Source organism: Oncorhynchus mykiss, chromosome 27 (genome assembly GCF_013265735.2).
Source record: "Oncorhynchus mykiss isolate Arlee chromosome 27, USDA_OmykA_1.1, whole genome shotgun sequence".
Lineage (NCBI taxonomy): Eukaryota > Metazoa > Chordata > Actinopteri > Salmoniformes > Salmonidae > Oncorhynchus > Oncorhynchus mykiss.
Genome location: NC_048591.1, coordinates 41127391 through 41145386, shown reverse-complemented (window position 1 = coordinate 41145386; position 17996 = coordinate 41127391). Strand labels below are relative to the sequence as shown.

Genomic DNA, 17996 nt, shown 5'->3' with positions numbered 1-17996 from the left:
TGTGTGCTGGCATTAGCAGTCCTAAAACACACACAATCTGTATTCGTTCTCAATCACTAGGAAAATGTGTATAACAACATTGGTCAAACCTAAATATGCAGGAGTTTGAATATATAATGCAGGGTATTTGTTATAAAACTGTGGTGTTGCATATTTTGGCAGTAGCACAGCCAAAACACAGCCCTTATGACCTCATCCTTCTCTGATTTGCTTAGAAGAAAGCGTCACAGTCTCCAGCATGCATAAAACCCAGACATTTTAGGGGGTGGGGGTCAGGTCTTCCCTGATTCCTTTAGGAGGCCTCTTACAGAGTGTGTGTGAGAGAGTATGATGCAGCTACTATGGGTGGTAGTGATGTGGGTGTTAAGAGCCTTTTGGGCAGAGGGAGAGGAGTCTCTCTGTCGGATACTGGGAAGACCAGAGTTCCCTATGCTGTCCAAGGAAGGAGACGTGACTATAGGAGGAGCCTTCTCCATCCACACCAAAATCTCAGAGCCCCTGCTCTCATTCACAGACACACCACCTCCTCTCATCTGCTCCAGGTAAGCTCTTTCACAGTCACCCAGTCTCTGTGATGGATTTCTGTGTCATTGACTTGACCATTCTTTTTTGACAAGTACAAAAGAAGATTACAATCATAAGATTCAAAGAAGAACTAAACCTGACAATGAAATCGGACCATGGTCATTTCTGCAGTTTCACATCTTCTACCAGACGAACCTAATGCAATGCTTTTTGTTCCCCTTCTGTTTCCGCAGCATGAACCTCATAGATTTTCATTTAGCTCAGACCATGATCTTCGCCATCGAAGAGATCAATAACAGCAGTTCTCTGCTCCCCAACATCTCTATTGGCTACAGGATATATGATAGTTGTGGCTCGACTCTGTCCTCCATGCGTGCGGTTATGGCTCTGATGAACGGTCAGGAGAGGACGGTGGGAAAGACCTGCTCTGGCCAATCAGCAGTCCACGCCATCATCGGTGCCTCTGATTCTTCCTCCACTATTGTGATGTCACGATCCACAGGAGCTTTTCAAATACCAGTGGTAATGAAGTCACACATACATTTGAACAATTCTGTCTGATGAAAAATAATTACTTATTGTCTTATTTCTCCTGTTCCATCTAGATCAGCCACTTCGCCACCTGCGCATGTCTGAGTAACAGAAAGGAGTTCCCCTCCTTCTTCAGAACCATCCCCAGTGACTTCTACCAGAGTAGAGCCCTAGCCCAACTTGTCAAATACTTTGGCTGGACCTGGGTGGGGGCTGTTAGAAGTGACAATGCCTACGGGAACAACGGCATGGCGACCTTCATGGAGGCTGCTGGTCTGGAGGGTGTGTGTATAGAGTACTCTGAGGCTATCTTATGGAACAACCCCAGGGAGCAGATAGCCAGGGTGGTTGAGGTGATTAGCAGGGCCAGCTCCAAGGTTGTGGTGGCCTTTCTGTCCCAGTGGGAGATGGATGTTCTGCTGGAGGAGGCATTGGCCCAGAACCTGACCGGGCTGCAGTGGGTAGGCAGTGAGTCCTGGATAACTATTGATCGCCTGGCCACTAGGAGGAGCTCTGCTGTCCTCAGTGGTACTCTGGGATTCACCATCAGTAAGTCTAAGATCCCAGGCCTCAGAGAGTTCCTGCTCCGTGTCGGTCCAGCCCAGGATCCAAACAACACCCTGCTCAGAGAGTTCTGGGAGATCACGTTCAGCTGCAGGTTTTCCCCTCAGCAGGAGAAAGAGAGTGGGCCTAGGCAGAGTCAGTGCTCTGGGTCTGAGAGACTAGAGGAAATCATTAACCCCTTTACTGACACATCCGCGCTGAGGTTCTCTAATAATGTGTATAAGGCAGTGTATGCTGTGGCCCACTCCATACATGACCTGCTGACCTGCAGGTACGGTGAAGGCCAAGGTGGGAATAGGAACTGTGCACACAGAGACAGCATCGAGCCAGGACAGGTGAGTGGCTACCTCTATCGGCCACCAAAAGTTCATTTTTTTTCAACAGATTTGAAAATTGACTGACAGGTTTTATGAAATTGCCAAATATTTACAATCACACAATGTTATTTCTAAAGTACTTGAATTATAGTCTTAGAAAAAAGGTGCTATCTAGATCATAAAGGGTTCTTCAGCTGTCCCCATAGGAGAACCCTTTGAGGAACCCTTTTTGGTACCAGGTAGAACACTTTGGGTTCCATATAAAACCTTTTCCATAGAGGGTTCTACATGGAACCCTTTGGGTTCTACCTGGTACCAAAAATGATTCTACCTTTAACAAAAAAGCGTTCTCCAATGGGGACAGTGTTGTGTATGTATTTTACACTATCAGTACATGTTGATTATTTTAACTCTTGCAGGTGTTGAGATACCTGCGGGACTTAAACTTCACCATGAAGTCTGGGGAGAGAGTTTATTTTGATGAGAACGGAGACCCCACAGCCATCTATGAGCTGGTGAACTGGCAGAGAGACCAGGCAGGAGAGACTGTGTTTGTCACTGTGGGGAATTACAATGCCTCTCTCCCTAAAGGAGACCAGTTTGCCATGAATGGGATACAGATTGCATGGGCTGACAATCCCTTAAAGGTACACAGTTACACAGAAAACACATGGTAGCAGGTACAGGTACTTAAACAAAATACAGATTATTACATTAAATATATTTTCATTGATGGGAGAAATCTGTTGACACATACTGTGAGAATGAATTGAATGATTGTGTAACCAATGGGTTTAATACTGTGAGTGAAGGAGTAAAGAGAGAGAGAGAGAGATAGGAAGAGGGAGTGAGCAGGTGTTGTGTTGTGTTTCAGAGGCCTCGGTCTGTGTGTAGTGACAGCTGCCTCCCAGGGTACCGCCAAGCAGAGATCAAAGGAATGCCAGTCTGCTGTTTTTCCTGTATCCCCTGTGCTGCTGGAGAGATCAGCAACCTAACAGGTGAGACACCTGATACCACCGCCGGCCCCATACTCTTAGAAAAAAGGGTTCCAAAAGGGTTCTTTGGGTGTCCCCATAGGATAACCCTTTTTGGTTCCAGGTAGAACTATTTTGTGTTCCATGTAGAGCCCTCTATGGAAAGCGTTTTATATGGAACACAAAATGGTTCTACCTGGAACCAAATAGTGTTCTTGAAAGGGTTCTCCTATGGGGACCGCCAAAGAATCCCTTTAGGTTCTAGATAGCATGTTTTTTCTAAGAGTGTAGCCTTCTGGGAGCCCTAAGCAACATTTATTTTTGCTCTGGGGGCCACTAGCGGCCTCTGATGTAACTCTGACTGATACTAACCAAATCCACATAAAATGTGGATGTGAATGTGTTATCTTCTAGATTATAATACACAACGTGACTATTGATCAGATTGACTATAGCATTTTCTTTGTAGATTCAGCTAAATGCACACAGTGTTCCCTGGAATACTGGTCCAACGGAGACAAGAGTCGCTGTGTCCCAAAGGTGGTGGAATTTCTCTCATTTGACGAAACCATGGGAATCCTCCTGGCTGCAATCTCATTGGTTGGAGCATGTTTAACCATAGTGGTGTCATTGGTCTTTTTTTCCTTCCGAGAGACTCCGATCGTCAAGGCCAGCAACTCTGAGCTGAGCTTCCTGCTGCTCTTCTCCTTGACTCTGTGTTTTCTGTGTTCTCTTACTTTCATTGGCCGGCCCTCTGAGTGGTCCTGTATGCTGCGCCACACAGCGTTTGGGATCACCTTTGCTCTGTGTATGTCCTGCGTCCTGGCAAAGACCATAGCGGTGGTGATAGCTTTCCAGGCCACAATGCCAGGCAATACAGTTCCCCAGTGCTCTATTCCTCTCCAGAGAATCAGTGTGTTCAGTTGTACCCTCCTACAGGTGGTTATATGTGTTCTCTGGTTAGCTCTCGCTCCTTCAGTCCCAGTCAAAAACACAGCCCACGCCACTGAAAAGGTCATTCTAGAGTGTGATGTGGGTTCAGCTATTGGTTTCTGGGCTGTGTTGGGGTATATAGGATTCCTGGCTCTCTTGTGCTTTGTGCTGGCTTTTCTGGCTCGAAAGCTGCCTGATAACTTCAGTGAGGCCAAATTCATCACCTTCAGCATGCTCATATTCTGTGCAGTCTGGATCACCTTTATCCCAGCTTATGTCAGCTCTCCTGGGAAGTTCACAGTAGCTGTGGAGATATTTGCCATTTTGGCCTCCAGTTTTGGGCTGCTTTTCTGTATATTTGGTCCAAAGTGTTATATCATATTACTTAAACCAGAGAAAAATACAAAAAAACACATAATGGGGAAAAGTAATGAAAAATCACAATAATGTAGTTTACAGAACAGGGACCTGGAGGAAAAAGGTTCCAATTTAATTCAGGGGGATGTTTTTGTATTTTTTTTTATCTAGTCCAGATGAGGGTCATGTCATTTGTAATTTTTGACATTTCAATATTTTTAATTGTTTTAGAATGAGTTGCTTATTTGGCTATATCTCCATGTGTACCCGATGCCGCCCTTCATCTCTGATTCTCCGCACTGAGTGCAACATCAAGTGTGTCTATATGCTGTTTAGTATGGTCTCAATCAAATTATCCATACCGTAGGCTTTAGTCCTAGGCTATAAGTGCATGCTTGGAGAAGTACAGTTATTTATTTTTATATAGAAGCACCGTGGCTAAGAAAAACTCCCTTGCAAGGCAGGAACCGAGTAAACCTAGAGAGGAACCAGGCTCTGAGGGGTGGCCAGTCCTCTTCTGGCTGTGCCAGATTGAGATTATAAGAGTACATGGCCATTAAGGCCAGATGGTTCTTCACGATGTTCAAATGTTCATAGATGACCAGCAGCGTCAAATAATAATCCGTGGTTGAAGACGGTGTAACAGGTCAGCACCTCAGGAGTAAATGTCAATTTGCTTTTCATAGCCAAGCTTTCAGAGGTTGAGACAGCAGGTGCATTAGAGAAGGAGAGAGAGTGTCCATAACAGCAGGTCCGGGACAAGGTGGAACATCCGGTGAACAGGTCTGGGTTCCATAGCCGCAGGCAGAACAGTTGAAACTGGAGCAGCAGCACGACCAGGTGGACTCGGGACAGCCAGGAGTCATCAGGCCAGGTAGTCCTGAGGCATGGTCCAAGGTCCCAGGTCTTCCGGGGGTGGAGGGGAGAGAGAGAGAGAGATGGGAGAATTAGACCCCAGCACATAGACTATTGCAGCATAGATACTGGAGGCTGAGACAGGCCGGGTGAGGGGAACACAGTGGCCCTGTCCTACGATACCCCCGGACAGGCCAACCAGGCAGGATTTAACCCCACCCGCTTTGCCAATGCAGAGTCCCCACACCACGAGAGGGATAATCTCCTATAGCATCACACCCATCATTAACGGTAACATATCAAGGATTACAGATGGAGTGCTGTCAGGACCCTGACAAGTGACACACCGCAGCTGGAAGACCTCCTGGTGATCACTCCGCTAACAGTCACAGCTAAGGCTGGGGAGCCTGTGTGCAGACGTGATGGAACAAAATAACTGTCACAGTTCTCAAACGAGGGAGACATCAATTTAGGAGAAGTTTTCTCCTTTCACCAAAACCCAGTCAGTGTGAACCCAACTTTGCAGATCAACCCAGGAAGGATCCAGTGTGAAGGGTAAGAAAGTGTTGAAAAACAGTTATTGCTTTTATGTCTCTTTTTCACATACACAAACATGTATAATCACAGAGTAAGACTAATAATTTTTAAAAGAAAGTGTTGAAAACCATCTGCCTGGGATTTCACTTCCTAAAACTGAAGTGACAGTACTAGATCTCCTCTTTGCAGGCTGGACCCAGGTGAGCTCCAGTACAACCAGAACATGATCTTTGCCATAGTGGAGATCAATAACAGCTCTGAGCTGCTGCCAGGGCTGTCTCTGGGCTACAGGATCCTTTTAACTCGTGCCTCACCCTCTGTGCGGGTGTGATAAACGGATATGAGGAGGGGCCACAGAGCTGAACCGAGCCCGACCACCGTACACGCTGTCATAGGGGAGACCACCACCTCCACTATAGGCATGGCACGCACCATGGAGCCCTTCCACATACCAGTGGTGAGTCAGGGAGTGTCTGGCATGGCACGTACCATGGACCCCTTCTACATACCAGTGGTGAGTCAGGGAGTGTCTGGCATGGCACGTACCATGGAGCCCTTCTACATACCAGTGGTGAGTCAGGGAGTGTCTGGCATGGCACGTACCATGGACCCCTTCTACATACCAGTGGTGAGTCAGGGAGTGTCTGGCATGGCACGTACCATGGACCCCTTCCACATACCAGTGGTGAGTCAGGGAGTGTCTGACATGGCACGTACCATGGAGTCCTTCTACATACCAGTGGTGAGTCAAGGAGTGTCTGACATGGCACGTACCATGGACCCCTTCTACATACCAGTGGTGAGTCAGGGAGTGTCTGGCATGGCACGTACCATGGACCCCTTCTACATACCAGTGGTGAGTCAGGGAGTGTCTGGCATGGCACGTACCATGGACCCCTTCTACATACCTGTGGTGAGTCAGGGAGTGTCTGGCATGGCACGTACCATGGACCCCTTCTACATACCTGTGGTGAGTCAGGGAGTGTCTGGCATGGCATGTACCATGGACCCCTTCTACATACCAGTGGTGAGTCAGGGAGTGTCTGGCATGGCACGTACCATGGACCCCTTCTACATACCTGTGGTGAGTCAGGGAGTGTCTGGCATGGCACGTACCATGGACCCCTTCTACATACCAGTGGTGAGTCAGGGAGTATCTGACATGGCACGTACCATGGAGCCCTTCTACATATCAGTGGTGAGTCAGGGAGTGTCTGGCATGGCACGTACCATGGACCCCTTCTACATACCAGTGGTGAGTCAGGGAGTATCTGACATGGCACGTACCATGGAGCCCTTCTACATATCAGTGGTGAGTCAGGGAGTGTCTGGCATGGCACGTACCATGGAGCCCTTCTACATACCAGTGGTGAGTCAGGGAGTATCTGACATGGCACGTACCATGGACCCCTTCTACATACCTGTGGTGAGTCAGGGAGTGTCTGTCTGTATGTATTAATACAAAAGAAAGGCAGAGATGATACTAGGTGAAAATACTGTCTTGCCTATGTGCTACTTTTAACGGAATGGCAACATAAAGTGTTAAAATGAACTGTTTTGTGTTTTTTTTTGTCTTTCAGCCCAGTCATTCAGCCAGCTGTGCTTGTCTGAGTAACAGAAGGCAATACCCTTCATACTTCAGAACCGTTTCTAGTGACCTCTACATGAGCAGCGCCATGGCCCAGCTGATCAAACACTTTGGCTGGACTTGGGTGGGGGCCATCAGAACCAACAGTGACTATGGTAACAAGGCCAAAAAATAACACCTTTAGCCTGAAACTCTGTGGCTGTCACACCCTGATCTGTTTCACCTGTCTTTTGTGATTGTCTCCACCCCCCTCCAGGTGTCGTCCATCTTTCCTATTATCCCCTGTGTATTTATACCTGTGTTCTCTGTCTGTCTTTTGCCAGTTTGTCTTTGTTTGTCAAGTCAACCAGTGTTTTTGTTATTAATTCCTGCTTTTCTCAGTCTCTCTTTTTCTCGCCCTCCTGGTTTTGACCATTGCCTGTCCTGACTCTGATCCCGCCTGCCTGACCACTCTGCCTACCCTGACCTTGAGCCTGCCTGCCGTCCGGTACCGTTGCCCCACCTCTGGTTTACTGACCCCTGCCTGCCTTTACCAGCCTATTGCCTGCCCCTGTTGGATTATTAAACGGTTGTTAATTCAGCTTGTCTGCATCTGAGAGTGGATTTACTAAACCAACAAATAACACCTGTAGCCTGTAAATCTGTGGATTTACTAAACCAACAAATAACACCTGTAGCCTGTAAATATGTGGCTTTACTATGCCAACAAATAACGTCTGTAGCCTGTGACACTGTGGCTTTACTAAACCAACAAATACTATATTTAGCCTGTAACTCTGTGGCTTTACTAAGCCAATAAATAACACCTGTAGCCTGTAACTCTGTGGCTTTACTAAGCCAATAAATAACACCTGTAGCCTGTAAATCTGTGGCTTTACTAAGCCAACAAATAACGTGTGTAGCCTGTGACACTGTGGCTTTACTAAACCAACAAATAATATATTTAGCCTGTGACACCGTGGCTTTACTAAGCCAACAAATAACACCTGTAGCCTGTAACTCTGTGGCTTTACTAAGCCAATAAATAACACCTGTAGCCTGTAACTCTGTGGCTTTACTAAGCCAATAAATAACACCTGTAGCCTGTGATGCGAGGAAGGTGGAGAAAGCAAGATTGTGTGAATTTCACCACTAAGCATGGTGAGAGGGTGTTATTGATGGCTATACCCTGGTCAGCATGGTGAGAGGGTGTTATTGATGGCTATACCCTGGTTGGTATGCTGAGAGGGTGTTATTGATGTCTATGCCCTGGTCAGCATGGTGAGAGGGTGTTATTGATGGCTATGCCCTGGTCAGCATGGTGAGAGGGTGTTATTGATGGCTAAGGCCTGGTCAGCATGTGGAGAGGGTGTTATTGATGGCTATGCCCTGGTCAGCATGCTGAGAGGGTGTTATTGATGGCTATGCCCTGGTCAGCATGCTGAGAGGGTGTTATTGATGGCTATGCCCTGGTCAGCATGCTGAGAGGGTGTTATTGATGGCTATGCCCTGGTCAGCATTCTGAGAGGGTGTTATTGATGGCTAAGGCCTGGTCAGCATGTGGAGAGGGTGTTATTGATGGCTAAGGCCTGGTCAGCATGCTGAGAGGGTGTTATTGATGGCTATGCCCTGGTCAGCATGGTGAAAGGGTGTTATTGATGGCTAAGGCCTGGTCAGCATGCTGAGAGGGTGTTATTGATGGCTATGCCCTGGTCAGCATGCTGAGAGGGTGTTATTGATGGCTAAGGCCTGGTCAGCGTGGTGAGAGGGTGTTATTGATGACTAAGGCCTGGTCAGCATGCTGAGAGGGTGTTATTGATGACTAAGGCCTGGTCAGCATGCTGAGAGGGTGTTATTGATGGCTAAGGCCTGGTCAGCATGCTGAGAGGGTGTTATTGATGGCTATGGCCTGGTCAGCATGCTGAGAGGGTGTTATTGATGGCTATGCCCTGGTCAGCATGCTGAGAGGGTGTTATTGATGGCTATGCCCTGGTCAGCATGCTGAGAGTGTGTTATTGATGGCTAAGGCCTGGTCAGCATGTGGAGAGGGTGTTATTGATGGCTAAGGCCTGGTCAGCATGCTGAGAGGGTGTTATTGATGGCTATGCCCTGGTCAGCATGGTGAAAGGGTGTTATTGATGGCTAAGGCCTGGTCAGCATGCTGAGAGGGTGTTATTGATGGCTAAGGCCTGGTCAGCATGCTGAGAGGGTGTTATTGATGGCTATGCCCTGGTCAGCATGCTGAGAGGGTGTTATTGATGGCTAAGGCCTGGTCAGCGTGGTGAGAGGGTGTTATTGATGGCTAAGGCCTGGTCAGCGTGGTGAGAGGGGGTTATTTGATGACTAAGGCCTGGTCAGCGTGGTGAGAGGGGGTTATTTGATGACTAAGGCCTGGTCAGCGTGGTGAGAGGGGGTTATTTGATGGCTATACCCTGGTCAGCGTGGTGAGAGGGGGTTATTTGATGGCTAAGACCTGGTCAGCATGCTGAGAGGGTGTTATTTGATGGCTATACCCTGGTCAGCGTGGTGAGAGGGGGTTATTTGATGACTAAGGCCTGGTCAGCATGCTGAGAGGGTGTTATTGATGGCTATGCCCTGGTCAGCATGCTGAGAGGGTGTTATTTGATGGCTAAGGCCTGGTCAGCATGCTGAGAGGGTGTTATTTGATGGCTATACCCTGGTCAGCGTGGTGAGAGGGGGTTATTTGATGACTAAGGCCTGGTCAGCATGCTGAGAGGGTATTATTTGATGGCTAAGGCCTGGTCAGCATGCTGAGAGGGTGTTATTGATGGCTATACCCTGGTCAGCATGGTGAAAGGGGGTTATTTGATGGCTAAGGCCTGGTCAGCATGCTGAGAGGGTGTTATTTGATGGCTAAGGCCTGGTCAGCATGCTGAGAGGGTGTTATTGATGACTAAGGCCTGGTCAGCGTGGTGAGAGGGTGTTATTGATGACTAAGGCCTGGTCAGCATGCTGAGAGGGTGTTATTGATGACTAAGGCCTGGTCAGCATGCTGAGAGGGTGTTATTGATGGCTAAGGCCTGGTCAGCATGCTGAGAGGGTGTTATTGATGGCTAAGGCCTGGTCAGCATGCTGAGAAGGTGTTATTTGATGGGCAGGGAGACGCATCGGAGGTCTACGGCCTGGTCAGCATGGTGAGAGGGTGTTATTTGATGGGCAGGGAGACACATCGGAGGTCTACGGCCTGGTCAGCATGCTGAGAGGGTGTTATTGATGGCTATGCCCTGGTCAGCATGCTGAGAGGGTGTTATTGATGGCTATGCCCTGGTCAGCATTCTGAGAGGGTGTTATTGATGGCTAAGGCCTGGTCAGCATGTGGAGAGGGTGTTATTGATGGCTAAGGCCTGGTCAGCATGCTGAGAGGGTGTTATTGATGGCTATGCCCTGGTCAGCATGGTGAAAGGGTGTTATTGATGGCTAAGGCCTGGTCAGCATGCTGAGAGGGTGTTATTGATGGCTATGCCCTGGTCAGCATGCTGAGAGGGTGTTATTGATGGCTAAGGCCTGGTCAGCGTGGTGAGAGGGTGTTATTGATGACTAAGGCCTGGTCAGCATGCTGAGAGGGTGTTATTGATGACTAAGGCCTGGTCAGCATGCTGAGAGGGTGTTATTGATGGCTAAGGCCTGGTCAGCATGCTGAGAGGGTGTTATTGATGGCTATGGCCTGGTCAGCATGCTGAGAGGGTGTTATTGATGGCTATGCCCTGGTCAGCATGCTGAGAGGGTGTTATTGATGGCTATGCCCTGGTCAGCATGCTGAGAGTGTGTTATTGATGGCTAAGGCCTGGTCAGCATGTGGAGAGGGTGTTATTGATGGCTAAGGCCTGGTCAGCATGCTGAGAGGGTGTTATTGATGGCTATGCCCTGGTCAGCATGGTGAAAGGGTGTTATTGATGGCTAAGGCCTGGTCAGCATGCTGAGAGGGTGTTATTGATGGCTAAGGCCTGGTCAGCATGCTGAGAGGGTGTTATTGATGGCTATGCCCTGGTCAGCATGCTGAGAGGGTGTTATTGATGGCTAAGGCCTGGTCAGCGTGGTGAGAGGGTGTTATTGATGGCTAAGGCCTGGTCAGCGTGGTGAGAGGGGGTTATTTGATGACTAAGGCCTGGTCAGCGTGGTGAGAGGGGGTTATTTGATGACTAAGGCCTGGTCAGCGTGGTGAGAGGGGGTTATTTGATGGCTATACCCTGGTCAGCGTGGTGAGAGGGGGTTATTTGATGGCTAAGACCTGGTCAGCATGCTGAGAGGGTGTTATTTGATGGCTATACCCTGGTCAGCGTGGTGAGAGGGGGTTATTTGATGACTAAGGCCTGGTCAGCATGCTGAGAGGGTGTTATTGATGGCTATGCCCTGGTCAGCATGCTGAGAGGGTGTTATTTGATGGCTAAGGCCTGGTCAGCATGCTGAGAGGGTGTTATTTGATGGCTATACCCTGGTCAGCGTGGTGAGAGGGGGTTATTTGATGACTAAGGCCTGGTCAGCATGCTGAGAGGGTATTATTTGATGGCTAAGGCCTGGTCAGCATGCTGAGAGGGTGTTATTGATGGCTATACCCTGGTCAGCATGGTGAAAGGGGGTTATTTGATGGCTAAGGCCTGGTCAGCATGCTGAGAGGGTGTTATTTGATGGCTAAGGCCTGGTCAGCATGCTGAGAGGGTGTTATTGATGACTAAGGCCTGGTCAGCGTGGTGAGAGGGTGTTATTGATGACTAAGGCCTGGTCAGCATGCTGAGAGGGTGTTATTGATGACTAAGGCCTGGTCAGCATGCTGAGAGGGTGTTATTGATGGCTAAGGCCTGGTCAGCATGCTGAGAGGGTGTTATTGATGGCTAAGGCCTGGTCAGCATGCTGAGAAGGTGTTATTTGATGGGCAGGGAGACGCATCGGAGGTCTACGGCCTGGTCAGCATGGTGAGAGGGTGTTATTTGATGGGCAGGGAGACACATCGGAGGTCTACGGCCTGGTCAGCATGCTGAGAGGGTGTTATTGATGGCTATGCCCTGGTCAGCATGCTGAGAGGGTGTTATTGATGGCTATGCCCTGGTCAGCATTCTGAGAGGGTGTTATTGATGGCTAAGGCCTGGTCAGCATGTGGAGAGGGTGTTATTGATGGCTAAGGCCTGGTCAGCATGCTGAGAGGGTGTTATTGATGGCTATGCCCTGGTCAGCATGGTGAAAGGGTGTTATTGATGGCTAAGGCCTGGTCAGCATGCTGAGAGGGTGTTATTGATGGCTATGCCCTGGTCAGCATGCTGAGAGGGTGTTATTGATGGCTAAGGCCTGGTCAGCGTGGTGAGAGGGTGTTATTGATGACTAAGGCCTGGTCAGCATGCTGAGAGGGTGTTATTGATGACTAAGGCCTGGTCAGCATGCTGAGAGGGTGTTATTGATGGCTAAGGCCTGGTCAGCATGCTGAGAGGGTGTTATTGATGGCTATGGCCTGGTCAGCATGCTGAGAGGGTGTTATTGATGGCTATGCCCTGGTCAGCATGCTGAGAGGGTGTTATTGATGGCTATGCCCTGGTCAGCATGCTGAGAGTGTGTTATTGATGGCTAAGGCCTGGTCAGCATGTGGAGAGGGTGTTATTGATGGCTAAGGCCTGGTCAGCATGCTGAGAGGGTGTTATTGATGGCTATGCCCTGGTCAGCATGGTGAAAGGGTGTTATTGATGGCTAAGGCCTGGTCAGCATGCTGAGAGGGTGTTATTGATGGCTAAGGCCTGGTCAGCATGCTGAGAGGGTGTTATTGATGGCTATGCCCTGGTCAGCATGCTGAGAGGGTGTTATTGATGGCTAAGGCCTGGTCAGCGTGGTGAGAGGGTGTTATTGATGGCTAAGGCCTGGTCAGCGTGGTGAGAGGGGGTTATTTGATGACTAAGGCCTGGTCAGCGTGGTGAGAGGGGGTTATTTGATGACTAAGGCCTGGTCAGCGTGGTGAGAGGGGGTTATTTGATGGCTATACCCTGGTCAGCGTGGTGAGAGGGGGTTATTTGATGGCTAAGACCTGGTCAGCATGCTGAGAGGGTGTTATTTGATGGCTATACCCTGGTCAGCGTGGTGAGAGGGGGTTATTTGATGACTAAGGCCTGGTCAGCATGCTGAGAGGGTGTTATTGATGGCTATGCCCTGGTCAGCATGCTGAGAGGGTGTTATTTGATGGCTAAGGCCTGGTCAGCATGCTGAGAGGGTGTTATTTGATGGCTATACCCTGGTCAGCGTGGTGAGAGGGGGTTATTTGATGACTAAGGCCTGGTCAGCATGCTGAGAGGGTATTATTTGATGGCTAAGGCCTGGTCAGCATGCTGAGAGGGTGTTATTGATGGCTATACCCTGGTCAGCATGGTGAAAGGGGGTTATTTGATGGCTAAGGCCTGGTCAGCATGCTGAGAGGGTGTTATTTGATGGCTAAGGCCTGGTCAGCATGCTGAGAGGGTGTTATTGATGACTAAGGCCTGGTCAGCGTGGTGAGAGGGTGTTATTGATGACTAAGGCCTGGTCAGCATGCTGAGAGGGTGTTATTGATGACTAAGGCCTGGTCAGCATGCTGAGAGGGTGTTATTGATGGCTAAGGCCTGGTCAGCATGCTGAGAGGGTGTTATTGATGGCTAAGGCCTGGTCAGCATGCTGAGAAGGTGTTATTTGATGGGCAGGGAGACGCATCGGAGGTCTACGGCCTGGTCAGCATGGTGAGAGGGTGTTATTTGATGGGCAGGGAGACACATCGGAGGTCTACGGCCTGGTCAGCATGCTGAGAGGGTTGTATTGATGGGCAGGGAGACACATCGGAGGTCTACGGCCTGGTCAACTGGCTGAGAGGGTGTTATTGATGGGCAGGGAGACACATCGGAGGTCTAAGGCCTGGTCAGCATGCTGAGAGGGTGGTATTGATGGGCAGGGAGACACATCGGAGGTCTACGGCCTGGTCAACTGGCTGATGGATAACATAGGGTACTTCTTGATTGAGACCATTGGCTACTATGATGCCTCACAGCCAGAGAGCCAGCAGTTTGAGTGCTGTCTGGGCAGGCCATTGGCCTGAGGTAAGGACCTGTTAGGGAGATGGTCTGTGTAACTGTTCTGAATGGCTTTGTGTGTGACTGTGCTCCTTTAGGCCAAGTCTATTTACAGTGATCATTTTGTATTAAAGAATAATGTATGGTTGTGTGTGATTGTGACTAAATATGAGGGATCCCTTGGTTTAAAGTGCGTCTGTGTGTTCCATTTACCCAGGTCTATCTGCAGTGAGAGCTGTCTGCCAGGGACCAGCCGGGCCTTCGTTAAGAAGAAACCCGTCTGCTGCTTCAACAGCATCTCCTGTGCAAACGGATCAGCAACACCACAAGTGAGACCTCAGGGCTCATAGCTTTTACGCTAGCCTTCATCATGTTCATGTGGGGAAGAATCTCAGCCAGCACTTTACTGGTCTATCTAAACATGTACTCGCTGTACGTAATCAAACTGTTTATGCTTTCAGATGCAGCGAGATGTGCAACAAGTCAAACGAAGAGGGAGATAACTCCAATTTGAAAGGGATGGAGTACATAACCATCGGGGAACTCAAGGTTATACTTGGTAACCTTCTCTGTGTTTGGTGGGTGTCTGACAATGACAATAGCACTGATATTCTTCCACTACAGACAGATTCACATCGTCAGAGCTACTCTGGTAGCTGTTGTGTTTTCAATTCATAAGGACACCCCCATCGTCAGGGCCAACAACTCTGAGCTGAGCTTCCTGCTGCTCTTCTCCTTGACTCTGTGTTTTCTGTGTTCTCTTACTTTCATTGGCCGGCCCTCTGAGTGGTCCTGTATGCTGCGCCACACAGTGTTTGGGATCACCTTTCGTCCTCTGCATCTCTTGTGTTCTGGGGAAAACAATAGTGGTGTTGATGGCCTTCAGGGCTACACTTCCAGCCAGTAATATCATGAAATGGTTTGGTCCTACACAGCAGAGACTCAGTGTTCTGGCTTTCACTCTCATACAGGTCCTGATCTGTGTTCTTTGGTTAACAGTCTCCACCTCCTTTCCTCTACAAGAACATGAAGACCTACAAGGAAAAGATCATTCTAGAGTGTGATGTGGGTTCAGCTATTGGTTTCTGTGCTGTTCATGGGGTATATAGGACTCCTGGCTCTCTTGTGCTTTGTTCTGGCTTTTCTGGCTAGAATGCTGCCTGACAACTTCAATGAGGCCAAATTCATCACCTTCAGCATGCTCATATTCTGTGCAGTCTGGATCACCTTTATCCCACCTTATGTCAGCTCTCCTGGGAAGTTCACTGTAGCTGTGGAGATCTTTGCTATTCTGGCCTCCAGTTTTGGATTACTTTTCTGCATATCTGCTCCTAAATGTTTCATTATATTGCTGAGGCCAGAGCAAAACACCAAGAAACATGTGATGGGGAAGACATCCAATGACATACGATATTATTTTGGGAAAGGCGTCAACCAAAGCCCTTTAAGATGAATACTGACCATTGGCCTATTCAAAGTCTTTCTATAATAAACAGACACATCATATCTAAGTCAGTCATGGGTGAAACTCATCCCCAGGCTCAATTGATACCAAAAAATAGAGCCTAGAAACACTTTGCAATGAAGTGTTACTTGAAAGGGGAATGGTTCAAATCAAGGGGGAGAGAGAGAGCCTGCTACAGTTTGACTTTGAAAACTGGAGAAAATCTTGGGCATATAACGTTTACCTGTGAGAACTAGGTGCATGCTTTCTGATTTCCCCATCTCACTTCCTTGTTTAGCCTAATTTGTTTGTAGAGGGAAGGTTCTAAGGGTTATGTTGGATGGTGATGGACTGAGATATCAGCCAATGTAAATCCGCTCCTGCCATGGTCTCCATTTCCTGTCTCTTCATGACCATTGTTGAAATCCGGTTTGAAAGAGAAAGAGCCGGCTGGTAAACAAGATCTGTCACAGGTACATGGATGTTCAATAAGTCCTGAACAAACATCCAACAGCACATTATGCCAAGCAGCCATATCTACATGGGTGTGGTCGCACATTATGAAAGTCAAGACAATAATGAAGCAGAAAGAAACTGTATTATTTTGACTATGTTTCTCACTGCTCTACCCCAGCGGCCACTGACAGCCTGCTGTGACCCCCTCAGTGACCCCCTCAGTGACTGCTGCTGTCCAGTCCAGGTCCAGATCAGGAGCCCACACACAAGCCTCTGTCTCACAGGCCTGCTCTGGACAAGCATGGTCTACTATCTCATCAAGAACAACATTGACATCTTAAACCTCTCCTCATAGGCCTGTGGGCCACAACCCAATGTGTGTCAATATACACCAATGGGAATTTGGCATTCATACCACCATCAATATAAAGCAAGGTCTCAATGAAATGTGTTATAATGAATATATGTCTGTACTGCATGTATGGTGTAATATATTGGCTACCCTTCATGTAATGTTACAGTGCTTGTCATAAACCATTCATATATCTCTGTATCTCCAGTCTTACTTGAATTATCACAATGCTAGAGGTATACACAAATAAAATTTAAAAAAAAACTAGAATGGTCATTTTCTATGAATTGTGTGACTTGCTTCAGCTGGCCAAATGTATGTAGTAGTAGTAGTAGTAGTAGTAGAAGCAATAGTAATAGTAAATCAAATCAAATTTATTTTTTTTAGTCACATGCGCTGAATTCAACTGGTCTGGACCTTACAGTGAAATGCTTACTTACGAGTCCCTAACCAACAATGCAGTTTAAAGAAATGCAGATGAGAATAAGAAAAATAAGTAACAAGTAATAGTGGTAGTAGTAGTAGTAGTAGTAGTAGTAGTAGTAGTAGTAGTAGTAGTAGTAGTAGTAGTAGTAGTAGTAGTAGTAGTAGTAGTAGTAGTAATGGTAGCAGTAATAGTAGTAGCAGTAGTTGTGGTAGTAGGTGTAGGTGTAGGCCTAGTGGTATAATAGTAGTGGTAGTAGTAGTAGGCCTAGTGGTAGTAGTAGTAGTAGTGGTTGTAGTGGTAGTAGTCCTAGTGGTAGTAGTAATAGTAGTAGCAGTAGTAGTGGTAGTAGGTGTAGGCCTAGTGGTATATTAGTAGTGGTCGTAGTAGTAGGCCTAGTGGTAGTAGTAGTTCTAGTGGTAGTAATAGTAGTAGTTTTAATGGTAGTAGTAGTGGTAGTAGTAGTAGTAATGGTAGTAGTGCTAGTGCTAGTAGTAGTAGTAGTGGTAGTAGTAGTAGTAGTAGGTGTTGTAGTGGTAGTAAGCCGAATGGTTGTAGTGGTAGTAGTAGTAGTAGTGGTAGTAGTGGTAGTAATCTTAATGGTAGTATTAGTAGTAGTAGTTGTACTGGTAGTAGTAGTGGTAGTAGTCCTAGTGGTAGTAGTATAGATAGTGGTAGTAGTCTTAGTGGTAGTATTAGTAGTAGTAGTAATAATGGTAGTAGTGCTAGTGGTAGTATTAGTAGTAGTAGTAATGATAGTAGTGCTAGTGGTAGTAGTAGTAGTTGTACTGGTAGTAGTAGTAGTGGTAGTAGTGGTAGTAGTAGTAGTGGTAGTAGTGGTAGTAGTCTCAGTGGTAGTATTAGTAGTGGTAGTAATGGTAGTAGTGCTAGTGGTAGTATAAGTAGTTTTACTGGTAGTAGTAGTAGTAGTAGTCGTAGTAGTAGTAGTGGTAGTAGTACTATTAGTGGTAGTAGTAGTAGTAGTGGTAGTAGTACTATTAGTGGTAGTAGTAGTAGTAGTGGTAGTAGTACTATTAGTGGTAGTAGTAGTAGTAGTGGTAGCAGTACTATTAGTGGTAGTAGTAGTAGTGGTAGTAGTACTATTAGTGGTAGTAGTAGTAGTAGG

At 47.6% G+C, this 17996-nt stretch overlaps 1 protein-coding gene and 1 pseudogene across 1 annotated transcript; both read left to right on the top strand.

Annotated features, from left to right (window-relative positions):
* Positions 1-309: 309 nt before the first annotated feature.
* LOC110508052 (extracellular calcium-sensing receptor-like) lies at positions 310-4936 on the top strand. The gene is made up of 6 exons (XM_021588500.2): positions 310-542; positions 759-1047; positions 1131-1955; positions 2357-2584; positions 2812-2935; positions 3381-4936. The coding sequence occupies exons 1-6, from the start codon at positions 328-330 to the stop codon at positions 4289-4291; spliced, it is 2592 nt and encodes an 863-aa protein (XP_021444175.2). The 5' UTR covers positions 310-327; the 3' UTR covers positions 4292-4936.
* On the top strand, positions 4593-15710 carry LOC110507230 (annotated as a pseudogene).
* The last annotated feature ends 2286 nt before the right edge of the window (positions 15711-17996 follow it).